This window comes from Corythoichthys intestinalis, chromosome 7 (assembly GCF_030265065.1).
Source record: "Corythoichthys intestinalis isolate RoL2023-P3 chromosome 7, ASM3026506v1, whole genome shotgun sequence".
Classification (NCBI taxonomy): domain Eukaryota; kingdom Metazoa; phylum Chordata; class Actinopteri; order Syngnathiformes; family Syngnathidae; genus Corythoichthys; species Corythoichthys intestinalis.
The window spans coordinates 50777913-50805468 of NC_080401.1; the positions used below are offsets into that span (position 1 = coordinate 50777913).

General features: G+C 39.3%; 1 protein-coding gene across 5 annotated transcripts in view; it reads right to left on the bottom strand.

Annotated features, from left to right (window-relative positions):
* Positions 1–27556, bottom strand: part of lpp (LIM domain containing preferred translocation partner in lipoma) — a 418112-nt gene that overhangs the window by 275581 nt on the left and 114975 nt on the right. For all 5 annotated transcript variants that reach the window (XM_057840237.1, XM_057840239.1, XM_057840238.1 and 2 more), the window contains exon 3: positions 1101–1288. In XM_057840237.1, coding sequence (XP_057696220.1) covers positions 1101–1284 — 184 coding nt within the window. In that variant the 5' untranslated portion in view covers positions 1285–1288. The remainder of the gene's footprint in view (positions 1–1100; positions 1289–27556) is intronic.

Consider the following 27556-nt stretch of genomic DNA (forward strand, 5'->3'; position numbering starts at 1 on the left):
CGTATTTTAGTGAAGAAATAGTCCAATTTCCACCTATCCTTGAGGCGTTGGCCGTCTTTTTTTTTGTTGATTGTCGCCATTTTAGAAAATTGGAAGTAGAGGGTCACACGGAGTAATGTTGCTTAGCCCTTAAATACCTGCAACATGAAGCAATTATCAGAGAATCCCAAAATTTGAAAAATAAGGTCCTAATGAAACTTTTTTTTCAAATTTGTGAAAAGAAAAGTCAAAATGAAAATGTGTAATAAGCGCTCTAATATCTATAACCCATGCTAAATCATGTTTTTTTTTTCTTATGGAACCTGCAGATGCATGTATTGACTTGCATCCATCATTTCTTTTTTCCAAAAAGAAATGTCAAAATTCTAAATTAGTCTGAAAATTATGAAATTTTAGGTGTATCAAATGTGATACATTTGGCAATAAGGGGTTAAAGTGCTGCTGCCTTTTAGTGGGTAAATGAGGAGCAGCATTTCGTGTGTAAGCTACTTCATATGCTGGTTGCAGTACTGCTGACCAATTTATTAAGTCTGTGTGCGGGCCAGACGTTATTGATTTTATGACAGAGGCTGGGGGCCGGATGAAATTTGACCACGGGCCGCATTTGGCCCCCGGGCCGGACTTTGGACATGTCTTGAGTTAATATCTTTTGGTGTAAATATCCCATTATACAGTGAGGGCAGCTGCATCTTATAGTCCAGTGCGGCCTATTTATCAACAAATTCCGTTTTTGTGGCAAATTTGGTGGGTGGTGGCTTATAGACAGGTGTGCCTTATGGTGCGAAAATTACGGTAAATTTAAATTTTGATACATTCCACGAAAGACACAGCACACGAATGAACCGGTGTGTATCCAAGACGAAACACAAATGGACAGAACGATGTTTTGTTGACACAGTAGTCACTATGGCTTCTTTTTATACAACTATATCCAGGATATTTGGTCAATCCACGCAAGTCAAGGTAATTTGTTCTGACCGAAAGTGTGAATCGGATCAATATTTTTAGTGTAATCTGAACTCGAATGGGATTAACGACTGTTTTTTCCCATGCAAATGTACATTTTTGTATGTGCTACATTTTCAGGTGACAGTGTTTACCAGAAGGGTCCGGGTCTGTGGCGTGCTTGTACGGGTTGAACTTCGGCTTGGGCGCCACCACGGGGGCAAACTTTTTGGGAGCCTGCTGCTGCGACACAGAGATGCTAGCACTGCCCGGTGACGGCGTGGTCTCCATTCTGGCAGCCACCTGACCGCCGTCGCCGCTGTTTCCCGCGTTCCACATGCTTCTGTAGAGTCAAACAAACATTTTTTGAGCTCTTTCAAGAAATCATAAAAACGAGAACGTCTAACCTAAAAGCCAAAATCTAATCACGTAAATGACTGCAGCAGCAAATAGCCCACACGCCAACGTGAGAGTATTTTTGGTTCTTCCAACAACAACAACAACAACATATCCCCACTGCCAGTAATTAGGAAGGCGTAAAACCGTAAACTTTTTTAACTATTGAGTCAGTGGAGCAGACAAGTCGACGCAAGAAGTGATCCTGTGATCTTGACACCTTTTAATGTGTCCAAAAGCCTGGAACAAGACAACTACCAAAATGACTTTGAAGTGCCAAACCTTTTGTTGCTCTTTTTCTTGAGCTACAAAGCTCAAATGAGAGACAAAAGCGCACTCCACACAACAACAACAACAACAAAATGGAAAATAATGAAATAAAAACATATTGAAAAATGCTGCAATGCTCTTGTAACCGCTGGTGTTAGTTTGTGTTTAGACTTCTCCAAAAATCCAGTTTGTAATTCGTTCTTAACTCTTTCAGTGGCATTGCCGATGTTGTGGAGTCCAATCGTCCTTCTGCTGGGGCTTCTAATGAGGTTATCACTAGTAGACGTCCAATCCATTTGAATTGGGACGTTCGTTCATTCAAACTGAGCTGAATGTCTACGGCTGTCAATTGCACTCAAGCATGAACATTCATAGCCAGTCCTCCTAGTTTAAAAAAATGGACTTTTATTGTTGTCAATGGCAGGTAATGAGTTAAAAAAGACACAGATTTTTTTACAAAAAGGTTGCCATCATATAGTATTGCTGTCATTGTTTTCGTCAACAATGACAATACAAAAATATTTCATGGTCGAACAAATTTTTCATGACAACGACCAGCTATAAACGTGGCTTGAGAGATTAGAACATCACAAGACTAGGGCTGTCAAACGATTAAAATTTTTAATCGAGTTAATTACAGCTTAAAAATTAATTAATCGTAATTAATCGCAATCAATCGCAATTCAAACCATCTATAAAATATGCCATATTTTTCTGTAAATTATATATATATTCTGTCAAATAAATTGTTGGAATGGAAAGATAAGACACAAGATGGATATATACATTCAACATACGGTATATAAGGACTGTATAGTGGGCATTTCACTCTACTGTCATTTAAATCTGTCTATGCTGTCCTCACTCCGAAGCGTCTACTTTTTCCAAAGCTAGACAGCTAGGGAACGACGCCTTAATAATCAGACTTCTTCCTTTTTCATCTGATTTATTAATAAAATGGTCTCAAACCATTGTTCTCTTTAGACCGTAGTGAAACTACAAAAAAAAGTACACAAGCATTGCATTAGCAACAACGTTAGCTTAGCACGCTATACAGGTTCACTAAACATAAACAAAAATACAAAAAACATAACATTTCGCTTACTAACATAATATGTACATTCTTTACAACAACCATACTTACGGACAAATCTTGTCCAAGGATCATATAAGCACAACATTACAACGTAGGCGTCAGCCCGAGACGTCATGCAGCCATATTGAACTGGCAAGAAAGCAATAAACCATGTCGCAAAGCGACCACAAGAGTTCGCTGTTAGACAGCACAAAAAAACCTTGCTGTAAAACTTACCAAAAGGCAGAATACTGTCTGACATGGGACAGTGCGGGACATGTGCGTTAATTGCGTCAAATATTTTAACGTGATTAATTTAAAAAATTAATTACCGCGCGTTAACGCGATAATTTTGACAGCACTACACAAGACGAATGCCAGTTTTCGTCTGACGAGATGACAGCTTGACAAAAATGCGAGAGTTTCAGTCATACATCGCTGGCCAAAAGTATTGGCACCCCTGCAACTCTGTCAGATAATGCTCAATTTTACAATTTACAATTACAAATGCTTTGGTAGTAATATTTTCATTTATTTTGCTTGCAATGAAAAAACACAAAAGAGAATGGGAAAAAAGTTTAATCATTATCATTTTACACAAAACTCCAAAAATGGGCTGGACAAGGTAATGGCATCCTTTGAAAAACTGTGATGCTTCTGTAATTTGTGTATTTAACAGTACTTGTTACTTACCTGTGGCACATAACAGGTGGTGGCAATAACTAAAACACATTTTCAGCAAGTTAAAATGGATTAAAGTTGACTCTGTCCTGTGTCCTTCTGTGTACCATATTAAGCATGGAGAAAAGCAAGAAGACCAAAGAACTGTCTGAGGACTTGAGAAGCAAATTCGTGAGGAAGAATGGGCCATCCCAAGCCTACAAGTCCTTCTCTACCCGGTTAATATCTTTTTTGGTGTAAATATCCCATAATACAGTGAGGACAGCTGCGGTTTATAGTCCAGTGCGGCTTATCTATGAACAAATGCCAATTTCATGTCAAATTTGGTGGATGGTGGCTTATAATCAGGTTGTCCTTATAGTCAGAAAATTACGGTATATTGTTGCATTGCCATATTGTGGGATGATCGTTTTTGTGAGACTTGAGCCACCTTTAGTACAGTATATCATTGAAATAATAGATTGAAGGGCGTTGGATCGAATAACTTGTAGCAGACTTATGAAGACTAGCAAATATACCATAATTTTCAGACTGTAAGCCGCTACTTTTTTCCTTCATTATTCCTTACATTGAATCCTGCGGCTTATAGTCCAGTGCAGCGTATTTGTTTATTTATTTGGGTTAATAAGCAACACATGCCTCCTTATATGCATTGCAGCGCTATAGATGTAAATAACAATCCAAATTCGTGTTCTGTGCTAATTATTTATTCAGTTACTGTTCCAGTTGTTTCATTAATTGCTTTTTATGGTATTTGGAAACACTTTATTCGACAGTGGCGTCATAATACTGTTATAAGACGGTCAAATTTATGGCATGACACTGAATGCTTATGACAGATGTCATTAAGTGTTATCTGGTAAATTATGTTACAAACTCCATTTATGTCGAATTTGGGTCTTTGACATCCAGTCTTATGGCTCCACTATCAAATAAAGCGTTACCAAATACCATAACTACCAATTAATGAAACAACAGGAACAGTAACTAAATAGATAATTGGCAGCAATGATGACGCTAGATTTGACTTTGTCAATCCCAGAATCCCCGCGTTACCGTTACATCATAACAAGATGTCCCTTAGCAATGAAAATCGCTTACCGTGACACAAATGAGCGGGGAGCCAAAACGCTCCGGCAAAGCGGCGAAAGGACAAAGCTGGGTGATCCGTACGTTTAGTCCACCAGCGGACTTCCGAGGAGTTGGGGGAATCTCCTGACTCTTATAGGTACGTCTGACGCGGGGACACGGGTGGCCACTCCCTGCCCCCACGAAAACGCACCACCCAAACTCGTGAGACCCCCCCCCCCCCCCCCCCCGCAAGGGTATGAGATCCCCCCCAGTTGAGGCTCCCAGCGGTTAAAGTAGAATGCTTATTTAAGTTATCTCGTGGGATTTCCTCCTAACTGTGGGACTCAAGCGCGTACTATGGTGCAAAACAAGTTATCTCGTGAGATTCCCTCCAAACTATGGGACTCAAGCGCGTACTATGGTGCAAAACAAGCTACCCCGTGAGATTCACTCCTAACTATGGGACCCAAGGTAAAAAACAATAGAAGTTGTTACAATCTAGGTCACAGAAGCAGTCAAACATCACAAAGGCATAATGTGCTAATGTTAAGGCATCACATAATATTTCCCCCCATCAACACTGAATGCTTATGACAGATGTCATTAAGTGTTATCTGGTAAATTATGCTACAAACTCCATTCATGTCGAGTTTGGGTCTTTTACATCCAGTCTTATGGCGCCACTATCAAATAAAGTGTTACCAAATACCATAACTACCAATTAATGAAACAATATGAGCAGTAACTGAATAGATCATTAGTACAGAACTTTGATTGTTATTCACATCTGTAGCGCTGCAATGCATGATAAGAGGCATGTTGGACAACAACAGGGTTGAGAGCAGAAGCAGGTGTGAATATCCCATAATACAGTGAGGACAGCTGCGGCTTAGCTATGAAGAGATGCAGTTTTCGTGTCACATTTGGTGGGTGGCCGCTTATAGCCAGGTGCGTCTTATCGTGTGAAAATGACGGTAGTTTAATTTTGCACTTTGCCTGAAGAAATGCAAACTTCCAATTTGACTCTACTGGTAATATCGTCAGTAGCATTAGTAGAGATGTCTTGATCCGATATTTGGATCGGATGCCGATATGGGCAAAAAAATGCGCATCGGTCTCGGATCGGCCGACACGGAAAAATTCCAAACCAGACTTCCGATCCAGTTTTTTTTTAAGTCCAGTCCGGGTTTTTCAGCGCACCAACTTACATAATCCATTCCAGTTTTTGCTTCGGTTTCCCTAAAATCCGGTCAGTATTTTACGGCACACCTTCAACACACTACATTACCGTCTCCCAATTTACCGAGAGACTTTATCAGTAAAAATGTCAGCTGTGTGGGATCATTTCACCTTAAAGGACGACAAAGACGAAGAGACAGAGTGCAACATATGCCACAATAAAGTCAAGCGTGGTGGTAAAGCTGTAAGAAGTTTTAACACAACCAACCTTATCAAGCATTTTGCAAAATACCACCACAAACAATATGAGGAGTATGTTCAGGAAACCGAAGACAAAAAGAAAGGTCCTACGCAACTAACACTAGCAGAAACTTTTGCTATGCGTGACAAACTGGCACTCGACAGTCCCAAAGCCCAGGGAATAACAAGAGTCATTGCCCAAGAATTCATTCTGGATGACGAGCCATTATCTGTCGTGAGTAAAGACGCACCATCCAACACTTAGAACCACGGTACAACATGCCCAGCCGTCATTACATCCTTGAGCGATTCGGCCATGGAAGATTCGAGAACGATTCACAAACATCCAAATTCCGATTATTGAAATATGTCAAGTAAAGCGGAACTAATACACAGGGCGGTCTTTGGGACGCAATGAGAAACGGATCGCATTGCGTCCTGAGAGTATGATGAGAGCATGCTTGTCATAGACCCGGGTATTGCCAATGCTCGACTCACGGCTTTAGCTCAACTCATGCTGCTGGATAAAAAACACAAGAATACCTGACTGCTGCTGACAGCCACTACAAACTACGTCAGCATCGTTTTACTGTAGATAATAGATATCATACGTATATAGAGCTAGATGCCAAAAACAAATTCGATGGCGTTAGCAACATTGAAGTATGGACAACTAGATGCGTTAGTAAACAGCTGCCATCTTAAAACAGGAGACTTCCCTAGTAGGCTGTTGTGAACCTTCCAAGCGAACCTAATTAACTTTTTATCTAAAATACTCTTAAATCAGTAAAATCTTGACTTGAATCTATCTTCAAAACAGTTTAAAATTTTTCACATGTCGAAAGTAGACAGACGGGAAATTATGGAATAACGGGAGCAATTTTAACAACTTTAACAGTTGATTTGCAAAATTAAATGAATTGAATTTAGTTTAAAGCTGCTGATACAGAATGGGGACTTGAGTATTTTATTGACTGTTTTAAAATGTTAACTTGATACTGAAATAGTCGTTTATTTAAACCTGAGAGGCTTTTTATACAATTATTGTAACTAATGCACGAAATATTAAAATAGCTTGGGGGGTAGTGGGATTTTTCACTGAGGTTCGTTGTGTGTTTTGCTTTTTTAAGAGAGTTAACAATATTATTTGTACGTTTTACTGACTGACTATGCCATTTCTGTTTGTTATTTACAGTGCCTTGCAAAAGTATTCGGCCCCCTTGAATCTTGCAACCTTTCGCCACATTTCAGGCTTCAAACATAAAGATATGAAATTTAATTTTTTTGTCAAGAATCAACAACAAGTGGGACACAATCGTGAAGTGGAACAACATTTATTGGATAATTTCAACTTTTTTAACAAATAAAAAACTGAAAAGTGGGGCGTGCAATATTATTCGGCCCCTTTACTTTCAGTGCAGCAAACTCACTCCAGAAGTTCAGTGAGGATCTCTGAATGATCCAATGTTGTCCTAAATGACCGATGACGATAAATAGAATCCACCTGTGTGTAATCAAGTCTCCGTATAAATGCACCTGCTCTGTGATAGTCTCAGGGTTCTGTTTAAAGTGCAGACAGCATTATGAAAACCAAGGAACACACCAGGCAGGTCCGAGGTACTGTTGTGGAGAAGTTTAAAGCCGGATTTGGATACAAATAGATTTCCCAAGCTTTAAACATCTCAAGGAGCACTGTGCAAGCCATCATATTGAAATGAAAGGAGCATCAGACCCCTGCAACTCTACCAAGACCCGGCCGTCCTTCCAAACTTTCTTCTCAAACAAGGAGAAAACTGATCAGAGATGCAGCCAAGAGGCCCATGATCACTCTGGATGAACTGCAGAGATCTACAGCTGAGGTGGGAGAGTCTGTCCATAGGACAACAATCAGTCGTACACTGCATGAATCTGGCCTTTATGGAAGAGTGGCAAGAAGAAAGCCATTTCTCAAAAATATCCATAAAAAGTCTTGTTTAAAGTTTGCCACAAGCCACCTGGGAGACACACCAAACATGTGGAAGAAGGTGCTCTGGTCAGATGAAACCAAAATTGAACTTTTTAGCCACAATGCAAAACGATATGTTTGGCGTAAAAGCAACACAGCTCATCACCCTGAACACACCATCCCCACTGTCAAACATGGTGGTGGCAGCATCATGGTTTGGGCCTGCTTTTCTTCAGCAGGGACAGGGAAGATGGTTAAAATTGACGAGAAGATGGATGCAGCCAAATACAGGAACATTCTGGAAGAAAACCTGTTGGTATCTGCACAAGACCTGAGACTGGGACGGAGATTTATCTTCCAACAGCACAATGATCCAAAACATAAAGCCAAATCTACAATGGAATGGTTCAAAATTAAACGTATCCAGGTGTTAGAATGGCCAAGTCAAAGTACAGACCTGATTTCCAATTGAGAATCTGTGGAAAGAGCTGAAGACTGCTGTTCACAAACACTCTCCATCCAACCTCACTGAGCTCGAGCTGTTTTGCAAGGAAGAATGGGCAAGAATGTCAGTCTCTTGATGTGCAATCCTGATAGAAACATACCCCAAGCGACTTGCAGTTGTAATTGGAGCAAAAGGTGGCGCTACAAAGTATTAACGCAAAGGGGCCGAATAATATTGCATGCCCCACTTTCCAGTTTTTTATTTGTTAAAAAAGTTTAAATTATCCAATAAATGTTGTTCCACTTCACGATTGTGTCCCACTTGTTGTTGATTCTTGACAAAAAATTTAAATTTTATATCTTTATGTTTGAAGCCTGAAATGTGGCGAAAAGTTGCAAGGTTCAAGGGGGCCGAATACTTTTGCAAGGCACTGTATAATCTTTTGTGTTTGTCACTGAATAAACAGGTCAGTTTCTTGTTACCAACCGTTGTGTGTTATTCAAACTCACCTAATTCAGCTGGCTAGTTGTTATCAAGAGTACTAAAACCCTTTTCAACATGAGTCTGACAACTAAGTAAGGAGGCTAAATAACTTTAAACTTTAACACATGCTCAGATAGGCCGGTATCGGCCAGTATCGGTATCGGATCAGAAGTGCAAAACAATATCGCTATCGGATCGGAAGTGCAAAAACCTGGATCGGGACATCCCTAAGCATTAGTTGTGAGTGATAATGAGTCTTGTTACTTCTTTTTCGATTTAATAGTTGTTGTTGTTGTTGAATCAAAACATTGCTACCAGCAACACAAAACACAATGCAGCTTAATGGAGATGCCAACTATACTCTTAAGATTGTATCCTGTCATCATCATATCGCCTCATTGTCAAGAAAGTCAACACGTTACTCGTGAAAAATAAATGGAAGGCTTGTCAAGAATCCATGTCACCACGCTCCAATTTTTAATGGAATCTTCCACAGACATGCCTACATTCACGCTACTTCAGATTTGACGACTATCAACCATTCTGACCTCTTAAAGTGGAACACAACGTAGCCTCGTGCTAACTAAGTAGAATCACGGGTTGGGCAAATGTCCCATCAGAGCAGGAGATCGTTGAAGGCAATATTGTGCTGGCTGATTACCCGGAAAATCAACCGTGAAATCGTTATTAACCATCACCGTTCACAGAAATGTACATAAACCGCAACCTTTACACTCGGCGCGTCGTAAAAATCTGACATTTACGGGAAAAGAAACAATCAGCACAGTGTGGAAACTGTGTTCCTATTGAGTCCATCATAGTTGCAACTAATACAAACAAATTAGCTTTTTTTCTCTCCAAAAATTCAAATTTCCTGTTTAATTGATTTGATTTTCCCTCATGATAAAAGTCAATTGAATTATTTCATTTTTTTTTTTTACTGTTTGAATTTTATCATCACTGTTTTTTTATGCTAAGCTACCGCTACGTAGCAATAAGTACCAATCTTTTATCAATTTCTCTTCATATAATGGACAGTTTTTATGCTTTTTGTTGATTTTCTTGTTATCAATCGGGTCCGATCATGTCATTTTCAAAGTATCGGAATCGGCAAAAAAATTTCGGACATGCCTCTTTTTAATATATATATATTTTTTTTAATTAAATCGTTTTCTAATTGTATTTAACGTTACAGACATAATGTTACACTCATCCAGAGTCTTTAGTTTAGGCTTAAGGTAGGGTTATCAAATTTATCCCGTTACCGGTGGTAATGAATTTTTTAAAAAATGTATCACGTTGAAATATTTCACGAAATTAACGCATGCGCTGTACGACCCACCCACACGTTGTCGCGTTCAATCTGTAATGGCGCCGTTTTACCTATATGTAGAGCTAAAAGGCAGCGTAAAATGAGTAGAGTGAATTTTGGCAGCCTTTGGAGCATTTTTTAAAATCGCTACAGCCTTACAATCCCTCTACCTACAATTAGCAGTATCTCGGGAAGCAATGTGGGAATGAAAGGTAGTAATTGATCTTTTTCTTAACACCCTATGTTATTTCCCAACGCAGAGAAGATATATCAATTGGTACCACTATGCACAGTCATGGGTGCACTTCCCATCATGCTCAACAAATACACTACGTGGCAATATTTAGTCACAATATACAATGCCTTGCAAAAGTATTCGACCCCCTTGAACCTTGCAACCTTTCGCCACATTTCAGGCTTCAAACATAAAGATATAAAATTTTAATTTTTTTGTCAAGGATCAACAACAAGTGGGACACAATCGTGAAGTTGAACAAAATTTATGGGATAATTTAAACTTTTTTAACAAATAAAAAACTGAAAAGTGGGGCATGCAATATTATTCGGCCCCCTTGCGTTAATACTTTGTAGCGCCACCTTTTGCTCCAATTACAGCTGCAAGTCGCTTGGGGTATGTTTCTATCAGTTTTGCACATCGAGAGACTGACATTCTTGCCCATTCTTCCTTGCAAAACAGCTCGAGCTCAGTGAGGTTGGATGGAGAGTGTTTGTGAACAGCAGTCTTCAGCTCTTTCCACAGATTCTCGATTGGATTCAGGTCTGGACTTTGACTTGGCCATTCTAACACCTGGATATGTTTATTTTTTAACCATTCCATTGTAGATTTGGCTTTATGTTTTGGATCATTGTCCTGTTGGAAGATAAATCTCCGTCCCAGTCTCAGGTTTTGTGCAGATACCAGCAAGTTTTCTTCCAGAATGGTCCTGTATTTGGCTGCATCATCTTCCCGTCAATTTTAACCATCTTCCCTGTCCCTGCTGAAGAAAAGCAGGCCCAAACCATGATGCTGCCACCACCATGTTTGACAGTGGGGATGGTGGGTTCAGGGTGATGAGCTGTGTTGCTTTTACACCAAACATATCGTTTTGCATTGTGGCCAAAAAGTTCCATTTTGGTTTCATCTGACCAGAGCACCTTCTTCCACATGTTTGGTGTGTCTCCCAGGTGGCTTGAGGCAAACTTTAAACGAGACTTTTTATGGATACCTTTGAGAAATGGCTTTCTTCTTGCCACTCTTCCATAAAGGCCAGATTTGTGCAGTGTACGAGTGATTGTTGTCCTATGGACAGACTCTCCCACCTCAGCTGTAGATCTCTGCAGTTCATCCAGAGTGATCATGGGCCTCTTGGCTGCATCTCTGATCAGTTTTCTCCTTGTTTGAGAAGAAAGTTTGGAAGGACGGCCGGGTCTTGGTAGATTTGCAGGGGTCTGATGCTCCTTCCATTTCAATATGATGGCTTGCACAGTGCTCCTTGAGATGTTTAAAGCTTGGGAAATCTTTTTGTATCCAAATCCGGCTTTAAACTTCTCCACAACAGTATCTCGGACCTGCCTGGTGTGTTCCTTGGTTTTCATAATGCTCTCTGCACTTTAAACAGAACCCTGAGACTATCACAGAGCAGGTGCATTTATACGGAGACTTGATTACACACAGGTGGATTCTATTTATCGTCATCGGTCATTTAGGACAACATTGGATCATTCAGAGATCCTCACTGAACTTCTGGAGTGAGTTTGCTGCACTGAAAGTAAAGGGGCCGAATAATATTGCACGCCCCACTTTTCAGTTTTTTATTTGTTAAAAAAGTTTAAATTATCCAATAAAGGTTGTTCCACTTCACGATTGTGTCCCACTTGTTGTTGATTCTTGACAAAAAAATTTAATTTCATATCTTTATGTTTGAAGCCTGAAATGTGGCGAAAGGTTGCAAGATTCAAGGGGGCCGAATACTTTTGCAAGGCACTGTACAAAGTCTTATTTATCCTTTAAGAATTACAAGTCTTTCTATCCGTGGATCCCTCTCACAGAAAGAATGTTAATAACGTAAATGCCATCTTGAGGATTTATTGTCATAATAAACAAATACAGTACTTATGTACTGTATGTTGAATGTATATATTCGTCCGAGTTTTATTCATTTTTTTCTTAATGCATTGCCAAAATGCATATGATCGGGAAAAATTATCGGGAATGATTGGAATTGAATTGGGAGAAAAACAAAACAAAAAACAATCGGATTGGGAAATATCGGGATCGGCAGATACTCAAAGTAAAACGATCGGGATCGGATCGGGAGCAAAAAAACATGATCGGAACAACCCTAGTTTTTAGCTTGCTAAGCTACCGATACAACCCAATAAGTCCCATCTGCCATTCCACGGCTGTCATCGCGTCATTTGTTTCCTTTCTGGCACCGACAGACGTTTGTGTCGCAAGACGCGCGTGTTAGCACCCGGTAAGCGCGAAACGACGGCACGCTGCGATTGTACATATAGCGATCAAAGCGCGACGGCGTGTATTGTATGTTGAATGTGTCGCACGCCTCAGATCATTTTTCTTCTCCTTCGCTCGCCTCTTTTTGTGAAAGGACAGGTGGGTGTGAGACATCCCGCCGAAAGATATCAAACGTGAGGAGCCGGGTTTTCAGCTGATATTAAAAGATGATTGTGCGTGGGCCCCAGCCAAAAGAATGTAAACCCCCAAATCACTCGCAGTCGGGATAAGAAAACAGCACAAGCAACAAACAAGAAGGAAGGAGGAGGCGGACGGGAGAAATTGTGGCGTATAAATAGTTGAAATAGTTGATGTGATTTGTGGTTAAAAAGGCGTCTTGTTGTAGACATTTGTTAGACTTCTTTGCTGTATTTGACAATAAACACAGTCAAAAACAGGCTTTTTATTTTTTTGTGTGGACAATTTTGCTATTTCGGAGCATTTTGATCATGTTCTTAAACATCTAATTAGGGCTGCAGCTATCAAATATTTTAGTAGTCGATTAATCGATGGACTAGTTATTTCGAATAGTCGAATAATCGGATAAGGAACATGAAAAATTCAAATACATGAGCTGAGCCTCAAACGGTATAATTTTTTAAAAAATGAGGATCGATGTACAGTGGAGCAAATAAGTATTTAGTCAACCACCAATTGTGCAAGTTCTCCCACTTGAACAGATTAGAGAGGCCTGTAATTGTCAACATGGGTAAACCATGGTAAAATCATGGGTAAAACATGAGAAAGAATGTGGAAAAAAAAAAAAAAAACATAAAATCACATTGTTTGATTTTTAAAGAATTCATTACCAAATTAGAGTGGAAAATAAGTATTTGGTCACCTACAAACAAGCAAGATTTCTGGCTGTCAAAGAGGTTTAACTTCTTCTAACGAGGTCTAACGAGGCTCCACTCGTTACCTGTATTAATGGCACCTGTTTTAACTCATTATCGGTATAAAAGACACCTGTCCACAATCTCAGTCAGTCACACTCCAAACTCCACTATGGCCAAGACCAAAGAGCTGTCGAAGGACACCAGAGAAAAAAATGTAGACATGCACCAGGCTGGGAAGACTAAATCTGGAATAGGTAAAACGCTTGGTCGAAAGAAATCAACTGTGGGAGCAATTTTTAGAAAATGGAAGACATACAAGAGTTAGGTAAGATAATCTCCCTCGATCTGGGGCTCCATGGAAGAGCTCACGCCGTGGTGTCAAAATGATAACAAGAACGGTGAGCAAAAATCCCAGAACCACATCGGGGGACCTTGTGAATGACCTACAGAGAGCTGTGACCACAGTAATAAAGGCTACTATCAGTAACACAATGCGACGCCAGTGACTCAAATCATGCACTGCCAGACGTGTCCCCCTGCTGAAGAAAGTACACGTCTGCGGTTCGCTAGAGAGCATTAGGATGATCCAGAAGAGGACTGGGAGAATGTTTCATGGTCAAATGAAACCAAAATAAAACTTTTTGGTAGAAACACAGGTTCTCGTGTTTGGAGTAGCACAAATACTGAATTGTATCCGAAGAACACCATACACACTGTGAAGCATGGGGGTGGAAACATCATGCTTTGGGGCTGTTTTTCTGCAAAGGGACCAGGACGACTGATCTGTGTATAGGAAAGAATGACTGGGGCTGTGAATCGAGAGATTTTGAGTGAAAATCTCCTTCCATCAGCAAGGGCATTGAAGATGAGACGTGGCTGGGTCTTTCAGCATCACAATGATCCCAAACACACAGCCAGGGCAACAAAGGAGTGGCTTCGTAAGAAGCATTTCAAGGTCCTGGAGTGGCCTAGCCAGTCTCCAGATCTCAACCCCATAGAAAATCTGTGGAGGGAGTTGAAAGTCCGCGTTGCCCAACGACAGCCCCAAAACATCACTGCTCTAGAGGAGATCTGCACGGAGGAATGGGCCAAAATGCCAGCAACGGTGCGTGAAAAGCTTGTGAAGAGTTACAGAAAACGTTTGGCCTTCGTTATTGGACAAAGGGTACAATTAGTGGTTGCCTAAATACTTATTTGCCCCACTGTACAAGAAAAAAACAATTGGCTAACTTACATTGAAAAAGTTCGCTAGCTTAAATGCTATAAAATGCTAAAGTTTTTTGTTTTACAATGCTCTTAACAAATTTTTCAGACACATATTCCCACAAAAAACGGTTAAATATACCTATAAACTAAATTATGAATGCAATAAAAAACATCAGCTCAAACAAAAACTAAGCTTACTTTGGTCTTAACAGGGAGCAGTTGGCTCATTTGTTCAGCCATGTGAAAAGAGGCAGACCAGAGGGCAGTGTATCCACCTTAATCAATAAAACAATGCAAACACTTTCAAAATAAACCATTACAACGCCACTTTAACTAAAACAAATACTCGAAGCAGCAACATTTAATTCGAATATTTTTTTTCCTAATCAAATACTTGAGTTAAATCGATTAATCGCTGCAGCACTACATCTAATCCAGTGGTTCTTAACCTGGGTGAGTAAGCCTAAGAGGTTCAGTGACGGAAGAAACGCAGAGCCCTCTTTTCGTATGCTGATTAAATTAAGGCAAAGTGGCTTTTTTAACCAGGTTTTGAACTAGTTTGCTCCCAATTTACAGGTTTAAGCAGTTTCTTTAACTGCTAGCGCTCGAATAATGGGAGGAGGAACTGGTTTGCTCAGTGGAAGGTTGATTCGCACTTGGTATGAGGGAATAAAACAGACCAATGGGCAGTGTGGTCTCAACTTTTTTCCTGTTTATAACAAATGCTGTCAAAATGAGATTAATTTTGAATGGGAATTTGCTAAATGATTAGCTTGCTATCCTAGATACAGTGCCTTGCAAAAGTATTCGGCCCCCTTGAACCTTGCAACCTTTCGCCACATTTCAGGCTTCAAGCATAAAGATATAAAATTTTAATTTTTTGTCAAGAATCAACAACAAGTGGGACACAATCGTGAAGTGGAACAAAATTTATTGGATAAATTAAACTTTTTTAACAAATAAAAAACTGAAAAGTGGGGCGTGCAATATTATTCGGCCCCCTTGCGTTAATACTTTGTATGCCATCTTTTGCTCCAATTACAGCTGCAAGTCGCTTGGGGTATGTTTCTATCAGTTTTGCACATCGAGAGACTGACATTCTTGCCCATTCTTCCTTGCAAAACAGCTCGAGCTCAGTGAGGTTGGATGGAGAGTGTTTGTGAACAGCAGTCTTCAGCTCTTTCCACAGATTCTCGATTGGATTCAGGTCTGGACTTTGACTTGGCCATTCTTACACCTGGATACGTTTATTTTTGAACCATTCCATTGTAGATTTGGCTTTATGTTTTGGATCATTGTCCTGTTGGAAGATAAATCTCCGTCCCAGTCTCAGGTCTTGTGCAGATACCAACAGGTTTTCTTCCAGAATGTTCCTGTATTTGGCTGCATCCATCTTCCCGTCAATTCTAACCATCTTCCCTGTCCCTGCTGAAGAAAAGCAGGCCCAAACCATGATGCTGCCACCACTATGTTTGAGAGTGGGGATGGTGTGTTCAGGGTGATGAGCTGTGTTGCTTTGACGCCAAACATATCGTTTTGCATTGTGGCCATGGCACTGTGCTGTCATTTTAATCTGTTTGTGCGGGGCATGTGCGTTAATTGCGTCAAATATTTTAACTAGGGCTGTCAAACGATTAAAATGTTTAATCGAGTTAATTACAGCTTAAAAATTAATCAATCGTAATTAATCGCAATTCAAACCATCTATAAAATATGCCATATTTTTCTGTAATGGCATTAACATTATTAAAATTCTGTTAAAGCGACCCATGGATACAAAGACTTGTAGTTCTTAAAAGAAAAATGTTAGTACAAGTTATAGAAATTTTATATTAAAACCCCTCTTAGTGTTTTCGTTTTAATAAAATTTGTAAAATTTTCAATTAAAAAATAAACTAGTAGCCCGCCATTGTTGACGTCAATAATTACTTACACAATGCTCATGGGTGCTGAAGCCTATAAAATCAGTCGCACCCAAGCGCCAGCAGAGGGCAGCAAAACTCCATAAAACACAATTAACAAGTGAGCGTTTCACTGTACCGTCATTTAAATCTGTCTGAGCGGGACATCTGCGTTAATTGCATCAAATATTTTAACGTGATTAATTTAAAAAATTAATTAACGCCCGTTAACGCGATAATTTTGACAGCCCTAATTTTAACGTGATTAATGAAAAAAATTAATTAGCGCACATTAGCACGATAATTTTGACAGCCCTAAAAAAAACATTTCCATGTAAATCTGAATAGATACAATGAACACATACAAAAAAAAAATGGGGGGGGCGCTACTTTGCAGTTTTTCATTGACCACAAAACTGAGGACACAATTAAATTGAGAGTGTGTAATGGATTAATCTTCTACCTTAAGCAGTTAACTTGACTCATCATTACTTCCCACTAACGCTACCGACCGGCCATGTCAATGTGACAATCTCCATTAGCCACCAATCAATCGATTCATTTTTACCGCAGACGACGGCGGTCAATTGACTGACTCGCCGTCCGCAATCAATTAACGTCTTCCAGATGGGAATTAACTTAACAAACAGGCCACGTTTTGACTCCGTTAGACTCGCCGCCATGGATTTAACCACTGACTTTGCTGTTTTCTCTCCCGCTTGTCGTTGAGGAACTCGCTGCAGGTGTTTCTCTGCAGCATTAATCTTTCATGGCCGCCACAGAAGCCATCAAACAGGGACGCTCCGGTACCCTGTCAGACATTTTTCTTTTGGGCGAGACGTGCTTTCTAGCAAGTCTTGAAGAGGGAGACGTTAAACTGCCAACCAAACTCCTTTCGCGGGACATTGCTAAGACGCGGCCTGCTGTCATCCCGATGAAAATATCTATTCTCCCACCAAAAAAACTTGTTTCCGTCCCGAGAGTGGAGTTAGCTCGCTCGGCTAGGCACCGATCAAAACATCACTTAAAACAGACACCGTCGTCGTACCGCCTCGACGGGCTGGGGGACGACGGGGATTAGCACTTATGCTAGGTGACGCAACAAGCGCGGGGGCCGCTCAACCAGGCGAGCGGAAAAAGCTTTAAAAAATTCAACGCTCCCGTCCTAGCGAGCGACGGCGGCCGCCTCGGATACGCCCGAATGGCTGAGCGGGTTAACGCGACATCGCACAAACAGTGGCACACACTCGCCATTTTTCTGCAATTCTCACCACCGTGACGCTCAACGACTCTTTAGAGAAAGCCGCGAGGAGTGAAAAGATCAAGTGGTCGTCGCGGATTGGGAAGATTTGGCGGAAGGCCCTTGAAAGCTGACGTTTCAATAAAAGCGCGAGGAGCTGTTCGGAACGTCTTTCGGGTGCTAAAATTTTAATAAAGCCGAGGTAACAACAGTGACGGACCACTGGCTAAGTCAGACATGGTGTTCTGAAACCTAGTACTGAAAACATTACATTGTAAAGCACCGGCCTGGTCAAAACTGACTTGTTTTGAATTTTGACATTTGATATTTAAACTAGAAGGGTTGGCAGTGAACAACCATGTTTCAGCGCCATTGAGGGAGATAAACCATTGAACTGCGAATGATCGCTGTCCCAGTTCAAACAGATAATAATAATAATTCCCAATTTGTCTGAGCCTGAGGGAAAAGTAGTGCAAAAAGTGTGCACAAAAATATACCCAAATAATAGACAAAGAAAATATAATGCAGTGCCTTGCAAAAGTATTCGGCCCCCTTGAACCTTGCAACCTTTCACCACATTTCAGGCTTCAAACAGAAAGATATAAAATTTTAATTTTTTGTCAAGAATCAACAACAAGTGGGACACAATCGTGAAGTGGAACATTTATTGGATAATTTAAACTTTTTTATCAACTAAAAAACTGAAAAGTGGGGCGTGCAATACTATTCGGCCCCCTTGCGTTAATACTTTGTAGCGCCACCTTTTGCTCCAATTACAGCTGCAAGTCGCTTGGGGTATGTTTCTATCAGTTTTGCACATCGAGAGACTGACATTCTTGCCCATTCTTCCTTGCAAAACAGCTCGAGCTCAGTGAGGTTGGATGGAGAGTGTTATGATCGTGGGCTGAGAACCCTCAAAACAGGCACGAGAGGGAACGAGGATCTGAGTTCAAATAGTTTATTGTTCGCAGGGCTGTGGAGTCTGTGGCTTGAAGATTCCGGGCGAAGGTACCAATAACAAGAGGCGTAGGCGAAATCCTGGAACAAAGCAAATAAGTCGATGATCAGTTGAGTCCACACAGAAATATTCAAAACGCGAGAGGGCACTAACAGTGAACTGAAAGAGACGATCCAGCGACGTGGTGGAGCTCTGGCTGGCTTAAGTAGGCTGGTGATGGTGATTGCTGGCAGCTGCCATCACTCCACCCGTCAGGTGCTGGGCCTGTAATTGGATGACAGACACACCCACACACTCGTCCAGCCTGGGGCCTGACAGAGAGTGTTTGTGAACAGCAGTCTTCAGCTCTTTCCACAGATTCTCGATTGGATTCAGGTCTGGACTTTGACTTGGCCATTCTAACACCTGGATACGTTTATTTTTGAACCATTCCATTGTAGATTTGGCTTTATGTTTTGGATCATTGTCCTGTTGGAAGATAAATCTCCGTCCCAGTCTCAGGTCTTGTGCAGATACCAACAGGTTTTCTTCCAGAATGTTCCTGGATTTGGCTGCATCCATCTTCCCGTCGATTTTAACCATCTTCCCTGTCCCTGCTGAAGAAAAGCAGGCCCAAACCATGATGCTGCCACCACCATGTTTGACAGTGGGGATGGTGTGTTCAGGGTGATGAGCTGTGTTGCTTTTATGCCAAACATATCATTTTGCATTGTGGCCAAAAAGTTCAGTTTTGGTTTCATCTGACCAGAGCACCTTCTTCCGCATGTTTGGTGTGTCTCCCAGGTGGCTTGTGGCAAACTTTAAACGAGACTTTTTATGGATATCTTTGAGAAATGGCTTTCTTCTTGCCACTCTTCCATAAAGGCCAGATTTGTGCAGTGTACGACTGATTGTTATCCTATGGACAGACTCTCCCACCTCAGCTGTAGATCTCTGCAGTTCATCCAGAGTGATCATGGGCCTCTTGACTGCATCTCTGATCAGTTTTCTCCTTGTTTGAGAAGAAAGTTTGGAAGGACGGCCAGGTCTTGGTAGATTTGCAGTGGTCTGATGCTCCTTCCATTTCAATATAATAATGCTCTCTGCACTTTAAACAGAACCCTGAGACTATCACAGAGCAGGTGCATTTATACGGAGACTTGATTACACACAGGTGGATTCTATTTATCATCATCGGTCATTTAGGACAACATTGGATCATTCAGAGATCCTCACTGAACTTCTGGAGTGAGTTTGCTGCACTGAAAGTAAAGGGGCCGAATAATATTGCACGCCCCACTTTTCAGTTTTTTATTTGTTAAAAAAGTTTAAATTATCCAATAAATGTTGTTCCACTTCACGATTGTGTCCCACTTGTTGTTGATTCTTGACAAAAAAATTAAATTTCATATCTTTATGTTTGAAGCCTGAAATGTGGCGAAAGGTTGCAAGATTCAAGGGGGCCGAATATTTTTGCAAGGCACTGTAAGCCGCAGCCCACCAAATTTGGCACGAAAATGGCATTTGTTCATAGATAAGCCGCACTGGACTATAAGCCGCAGCTATCCTCACTATATCATGGGATATTTACACCAAAAGATATTAACCGGTACAACTTTATTTGACAGCGGCATCATACGACCGACTGTCATAAGACCAAATGAACCATCATTAAACTTTGAACTAATCAGTACAAAGCTTTATTGCTTCAAGAAGCTTCATTTGGCCATCACTGCTCCCTTGGGTGAGACAGTCAACCTCTGCTGCCACCTGCTGTTGACTGTTGTCATCCAACATGCCTCTCAGCATGCATTGCAGTGCTACAGGTGTAAATAACAATCAAAAATCATGTTCTGTGCTTAATATTTCTTCAGTTACTCTTCCAATTGTTTCATCAATTGCTAGTTATGGTATTTGCTACACTTTATTTGACAGTGGTGCCATAAGACTGTCATTACACAATCATAATTATGACATGTCTCTGTCCTGAGCATTCATGAATGCTTATAACAGATGTCATTAAGTGTTATCCAGCAAATGATCTCACTTTTGAAAGGATGCAAAAGATCCTAGATAGACAAAAATTGAGTTTGTGACATAATTTGCCAAATGACACTTAATGACATAAGCATTCAGTAATGTCCATGATAGTGTCATGTCATAATTTTGATTATCTTATGACACGCTTATGACACCGCTGTCAAATAAAGTGTGATCTAAAAAAAATCAACAAATAAGCCGCACTGGACTATAAGCCACAGGTATCAAAATGAAAGAAAAAAGTAGCGGCTTATAGTCCGAAAATTTAGGTAATATATTAATTCCAAATATCGATACTTGCTTGGGGATCGATACCTAAAACTCAACGCGCTGGATCGAAATATGAATATTTTGGTATCGATCCACCCATCCCTGCCGTGGATCCCTTTAACAGAAAGAATGTTAATAATATTAATGCCATCTTGTGAATTTATTGTTATAATAAACAAATACAGTACATATGTACAGCATGTTGAATGTATATGTCCGTCTTGTGTCGTAGCTTTCCATTCCAACAATAATTTACAGAAGAATATGGCATATTTTAGAGATGGTTTGAATTGCAATTAATCACGATTAATTAATTTTTAAGTTGTGTTTAACTCCATTAAAAATTGTAATCGTTTGACAGCCCTAATTTAAAGTCAAAACATTAAGATTGTCATCTTTCAGATGTGCTGTTTTGTTAAAAAAAGAATGGTTTTGTTCAAACGTCAGATGTTTTCGCAAAAAAATTGTCAAAAAAGTGAAAACTCCTTTGCATTTAGCATTACTTTAGGCGAAGTATAACTAATTGTGTTAAACTTTTCATGGTTTTTAATCCTCGGACCCCCTTGAATCAAATCGTGGCGGACTTCAATCCTAACCCAAAATCTATATCATATTGTATAGTCATTAAACCATGAAACTGGTGATGTACATCCCTCAAAATCTCAAAACTAAATTCCATAAATGTTTATTTGTATTTAGGACAATGTTCAAGTTGGAACTTAAAAACTGTTTCCACCACATTTTCATATGATCTCACAGTAACATCCACCAGTTGTTCTTTTAAAGGTCATCATGGGAGAAACTCAAAATAATAAAAGAGTACAACAACAAGTATCAGCTCACTGGCCACTACTCTCTTGAGATCAGGTATCGATCAACCTCAATATCTATGACAATTTCGACATTTGTACGGATCCGCCCACCACGTAATCTTATTGGAGTTGCTATATGTGGAGCACCTCACGATTCTCATATGACCTAAAAAAAAAAAAATCTAATTCTTCCCACACAACCGTGGGATTTGTGTGTCGGCATATGTCAATGCGAGAAAGTAAGATATGACATCTTGACTCCTATGAAATAAAAAAATAATAATACTTATCCCTATACAACATGTGTGGTGGGGGATTAAAGCGTATGCTTAAGACTGTGCACAGTCAGAGGTCTTGGTAATTCTGCCACGAGCATAAAAAATGTCACGATGTATTAAGAAAATTTTTCTAAAATAACACAGGCCGGCTATGATTTTTTTTGTGTGTCAGTGAATGGTGCAAGCATTTTAAAGTGTATCCAATCACACATTTATAGAAAATTATTGTTGGAGTGTTGCACCGATATCATTTGTTGGATACCGATACCAATTCCAAATATTCTACGTTGCATCAACAGCTGCATCCAATTCCAGCAGCAGTGTCTTTAAACCAATCCTAGGCGGCTTGCCGAGATATTTACTTGCTCCCATTTGACAGTTTGTACCGTATTGGCCCGGATATAAGACGGCCCTGATTATAAGACGACCCCCTGTTTTTCAAGACTCAAGTTTGAAAAAAGACTTTTTGAACACCATATTAATTTTTATACAGAAAATAATGATAGTACATCTGAAACAAATTATTATAACAATATATTTGAGAGAAAAAGCATGTTATTTTGCCTGATTCAAATCTTAATATCTGAACATTTAAATATGTAAACTAAAGTGCAATCACATTCGTAAATGAATGCCTTCTGGTTTTTGAAATGTAGATAAACCTTGTGGGCATATAAAATAATAAAAATAAAATAATAAAACATAAAATAAAATGTAAATATTGTGATAAAACAACAAAATTGCAATAACTGCATTAACCATCAAAGTGAAGTCTAACTTTAACTGTAGTCTTGAAACAAATCTGAATAAGGAAAAACATTGCAATAAAATAATGCAAACTGCTTAAACTAAAAAGAGTAGCTGAGATCTGTCATGGCAGAACATCGCTTCAATGATATCTGGCGCCATCTAGCGTCGTGAATGAGTATAATGTCTAGACCGCGAATATAAGACTTTTTCAGTGTTATTTCAATGCAAAAAACACAGTCTTATATTCGGGCCAATACGGTATATCCATTCGTTGCTAGTTGCATCATTGCCTTGTTTTTTTTTTCGTTTGTCTGCCTCTTAGCGCGGTTTTCCCACAGGTTTTATTCCCAAAAAAAACGTTTTTTTTTTTTATCCCGACCTACTGTAATGGACCCTTTTTGTGTCTCCCTTTTCGCGATTGTTTTCTGCTTGCTGTCTGAAGTGAGCCGCGTTTTCTAATTATGTGGTCAAACCAGCCGCACTTTTCAAATGCGTTTCCCTTTCAGGTTTTACCGCACAGACACAGACTGTGACGGCCACAACAGAGTCAGGTTCCACACGCGTTCTACTAAGGTCATGTTGCGTTACTCCTGAGCCCAGGGTTGAAACCAACGGTGAAGTTGATGAAAAAAGTGAGACCGATCTTGATCCGGACTCATCAGATTACTGGGAGCCACCTCATTCAACTGGGAGCAGCCGAGAGCCTTCCCCGTTGTTATGTTCGCAAATAGTTCAACAGTTCAATCGATTAGTTATGTGTAAATAAGTTGTTACTTTGCGATCAAAAGCTCTAATTTGTCTTGTTGTTTATGTTATTTTGTAGAAGGAAAACATTATTCAGATCTTTGGGATGTCACAAAAGCGAAAAATAGCTGTGTTAAAGTCAAAGTTATTTTTGAAATGTATGCTTTTACAAAAAGCTCAATTTCTCTTTTTTCATCAGAAATTGGAAAATTGCTTAAACTAAGCTATTTTCTAATGCTGATTTCTAAAGAATGGAAAAAGATATTAACTTACTTTTTTCTGCTGAAAGAAGAGAGTCTAATCTTTCTTTTGGTGGGTTCCATGTTTATATAGCAGTTAGTGCTGCAACGATTAATCGATTAACTCGAGTATTCGATTAGAAAAAAATATTCGAATCAAATTTTTCTGCTTCGAGTATTTGTTTGATTAAAGTGGCGTTGTAATGGTTTATTTTGAAAGTGTTTGCCTTTTGTTTTACTGATTTGGGTGGATACACTGCCCTGTAGTCCTCCTCATTCACATGGCTGAATCCATTTGCTCCCTGTTAAGACCAACATAAGCTGAGTTTTTGTTTGAGCTAATATTTTTGTTCATGCATTTGTAATTTAGTTTAAAGGTATATTTAGCCAATTTTTGTAGGAATATGTGTCTGAACCATTTGTTTAGAGCATTGTATTAATAATGAAAAAATTTTTTATTTATTATTACTATTTGATAGTATTTAAGCTTGCAGACTTTTACTATGTAAGTTAGCCAATTGTTCTTTTCTTGTACCTAGATTCTTATTCATTTGTTTATTTTCTATACTGTTTAAGGCTCACCTAAGGTATTTTAATTTTTTATGTTCCTTATCCGATTACTCGATTATTCGAACTAAATAGTTCATCGATTAATCGACTACTAAAATAATCGATAGCTGCAGCCCTAATAGCAATAGAACAGACTTTTCTGTGGGCCTTGCAAAATCAGTCAAAATCCAGTAAAACGGCCAGGAGTGAGGGGCCTTGCTCCGGTGAAAATAGCTGGGAGTGAATGAGTTAACTTACATTCATTTATATCTTTTAGTACTTAATTACTTCATACTCACTTGTGGGGCTGCAGCTATCAATTATTTTAGTAGTCGATTAATCAATGAACTAGTTAGTTCGAATAATCTAGTAATCGGATAAGGAACATAAAAAAATAAAATACCTGAGCTGAGCCTCAATTGGTATAAAAAAAAATTAAAAAGAGGATCTAAATACAACAAAAGAACAATTGGCTAACTTACTAAGCAAAAGTCCGCTAGCTTAAATGCTATAAAATGCTACCTTTTTTTTTTTTTTTTTTTTTAAAACAATACTCTTAACAAATGGTTCAAACACACATTCCCACAAAAAACGGCTAAATATACTAATACACTAAATTACGAATGCATTAAAAAAATATAAGCTCAAACGAAAACTTAGCTTATGTTGGTCTTGACAGGGAGCAGTTGGATTCAGCCATGTGAAATAAGGTCACTGTCACCACAAGAGCAACACTTTGAAAACAAACCATTACAACGTCACTTTAATTAAACCAATACTCGAAGCAGAAAAATTGAATTCAAATTTTTTTTCTAATCAAATTACTCGAGTTAATCGATTAATCGTTGCAGCACTACTCACTTGACAGTAAAATTGCAATCATGGCTTGGTCAGACACTGCTTAGTGTATTTTCTGCAACTGACTGCGCTAGACATCCAATCCATTTCATTCGCATTTCACGTTTCATTGGACGACTACCAGTGATAAACTAATTGGAAATCACTGCAAGAGGATGATTGGATGCCACACGATTGGGTGTCCATTATCATCTTAATAAACTAATTGGTGGAAGTGAACGTTCATTCGCTGCCACCATCCCGCTTCAAATTAATTGGATGTCTAATAGTTATGAACTCATTGAAATTTACAGCAAAAGGATGACTGGACGCCACATGATTGGGCGTCTGTCATTTAAGTGCTGTGTCAGTGCAACACTAGTTGGAGTACTTTATACTAGTAATAAGATCAATCAAGTTTGATCTTCCCGCTAGCATTGATTTGATGTGCCATTTTGATCGCAAACTGATGTTACCTGACGCTACGGTTGTCTCCTTGAATGAAACTCCTCTAACTTCCCAACACCTCCTCGGGGGGGCAAAGCTGTGACGACAAGTCCGCCCGGCAACTTGTGACACGCTTCACCTGCGACACCTGCACGCAGTCGTCCACGTGTGAACCGAATTAGCAGACGGCTAACACAAAGCGGCCCCGACAACGCCCGCAGCTAGCGTCACCTTTTTACAACTGCGAAGAACAACAACGAAACTTGTGAGAGCACTTTTACTTTTTTTCACTTGTAACCGCACTCAAACACTCGCAATGGGTTAAAGCTACATGCTAACGCTAATTGTTTGTGACTGTCCACCATTGTGTTTCCACCAAGTTAAGCGCCAAAGGTGGTAAAAGTACAGATACGTTTTCGATATGTTTTCACTCGCTTTCCCAGCCGCCAGAAAGAGTTGCGATAAGGTTTATCCTCGCTAAATACTGCCGCGTACTGAGGCTAATTACACAAAGGGATAACGAGAAGGTTAATCAAACCATAAATACAAGTACACATTTGTCGCCCGTTAGCTATTGTGACTGATAAGGATTCCCAATCAGATTGCAAACTGTGAAGACTACAAAGACACACAGAAATGCACAATTGCACATTATTTCCAGATTTGACTAGTCTGCGCCTGGATGTGATGACAGACCAATTTTTCAGTGAAAATATAGCGATTATTTAATTAGATACTGAGCACTTAATGTGATTTAATGCCATTGTATAGATTTAATCTGAGTAGATTTATTAAATGAACTATGAATTCCCTACATTATACAAAGCTAATGTTTGTACGACAAAAGATTGAAATCTTGTCATGATAAATTTATTACTCTGAACTGAAGATTATATATTATAGCGCATTGCTATTTTTTCGTCACTGTCCAAGGAAAATGTTTCTCCACAGCTTTTTTTTTTTTTTTTTTTTAACAAACCGTAAGGATTTTTTTTTTTTTTAATATTGATGCAGATGTACAAATATATGGCGGAAAACACAGACTGAAAAAGCAGTTTCTGCTCTAGCAAACCTCTATAAAATAAACTGCTGTATTTTAAGCCAAAAGAAATGTTGTGTTTGATAGAACAATATGTCTATATGCTGCCATAGCAGATTCATGACCTATTAAGCCCCCAAACTATTTTTAATTTGTCCCTTTTACCCTGGAAACCCCCGTTTACAGACCTCGCGCAACCGCTTTTGTTTCAACCCAGCCATAAAAAGAAGGTAAGTAATTATATTTATTATTCAATATGTCATTTTTAGCTTAGAATCATTAATCGATATCCAATATTGTGTTTAAAAAAAAAAAAAAAAGACTTTAAAAAATTCTTCACTCGCATATTTTCAACTTTTAAACAAATTACGTCATCATGAAAAAAATGGTGTCTGTAAAAAAGTCACAAATATTTACCTCATAACTATCGCTTGATTGTATTTTTTTTGTTACTGTTGCATTTTCCCCGATATGTCAGATGATAAATAATCGATCCAAACAAAGAAAAATTGGAAGAAAAAAAAAAAAACTTTAGGGTAAATTTTAGGGCTGTCAAAATTATCGCGTTAACGGGCAGTAATAATTTTTTAAATTAATCACGTTAAAATATTTGACGCAATTAACGCACATGCCCCGCTCAAACAGATTAAAATGACAGCACAGTGCAATGTCCACTTGTTACTTGTGTTTTTGGGAGTTTTGTCGCCCTCTGCTGGCGCTTGGGTGCGACTGATTTTATGGGCTTAAGCACCCATGAGCATTGTGTAATTATTGACATCAACAATGGCGGGCTACTAGTTTATTTTTTGATTGAAAATCTTACAAATTTTATTAAAATGAAAACATTAAGATGGGTTTAATATAAAAATTATAT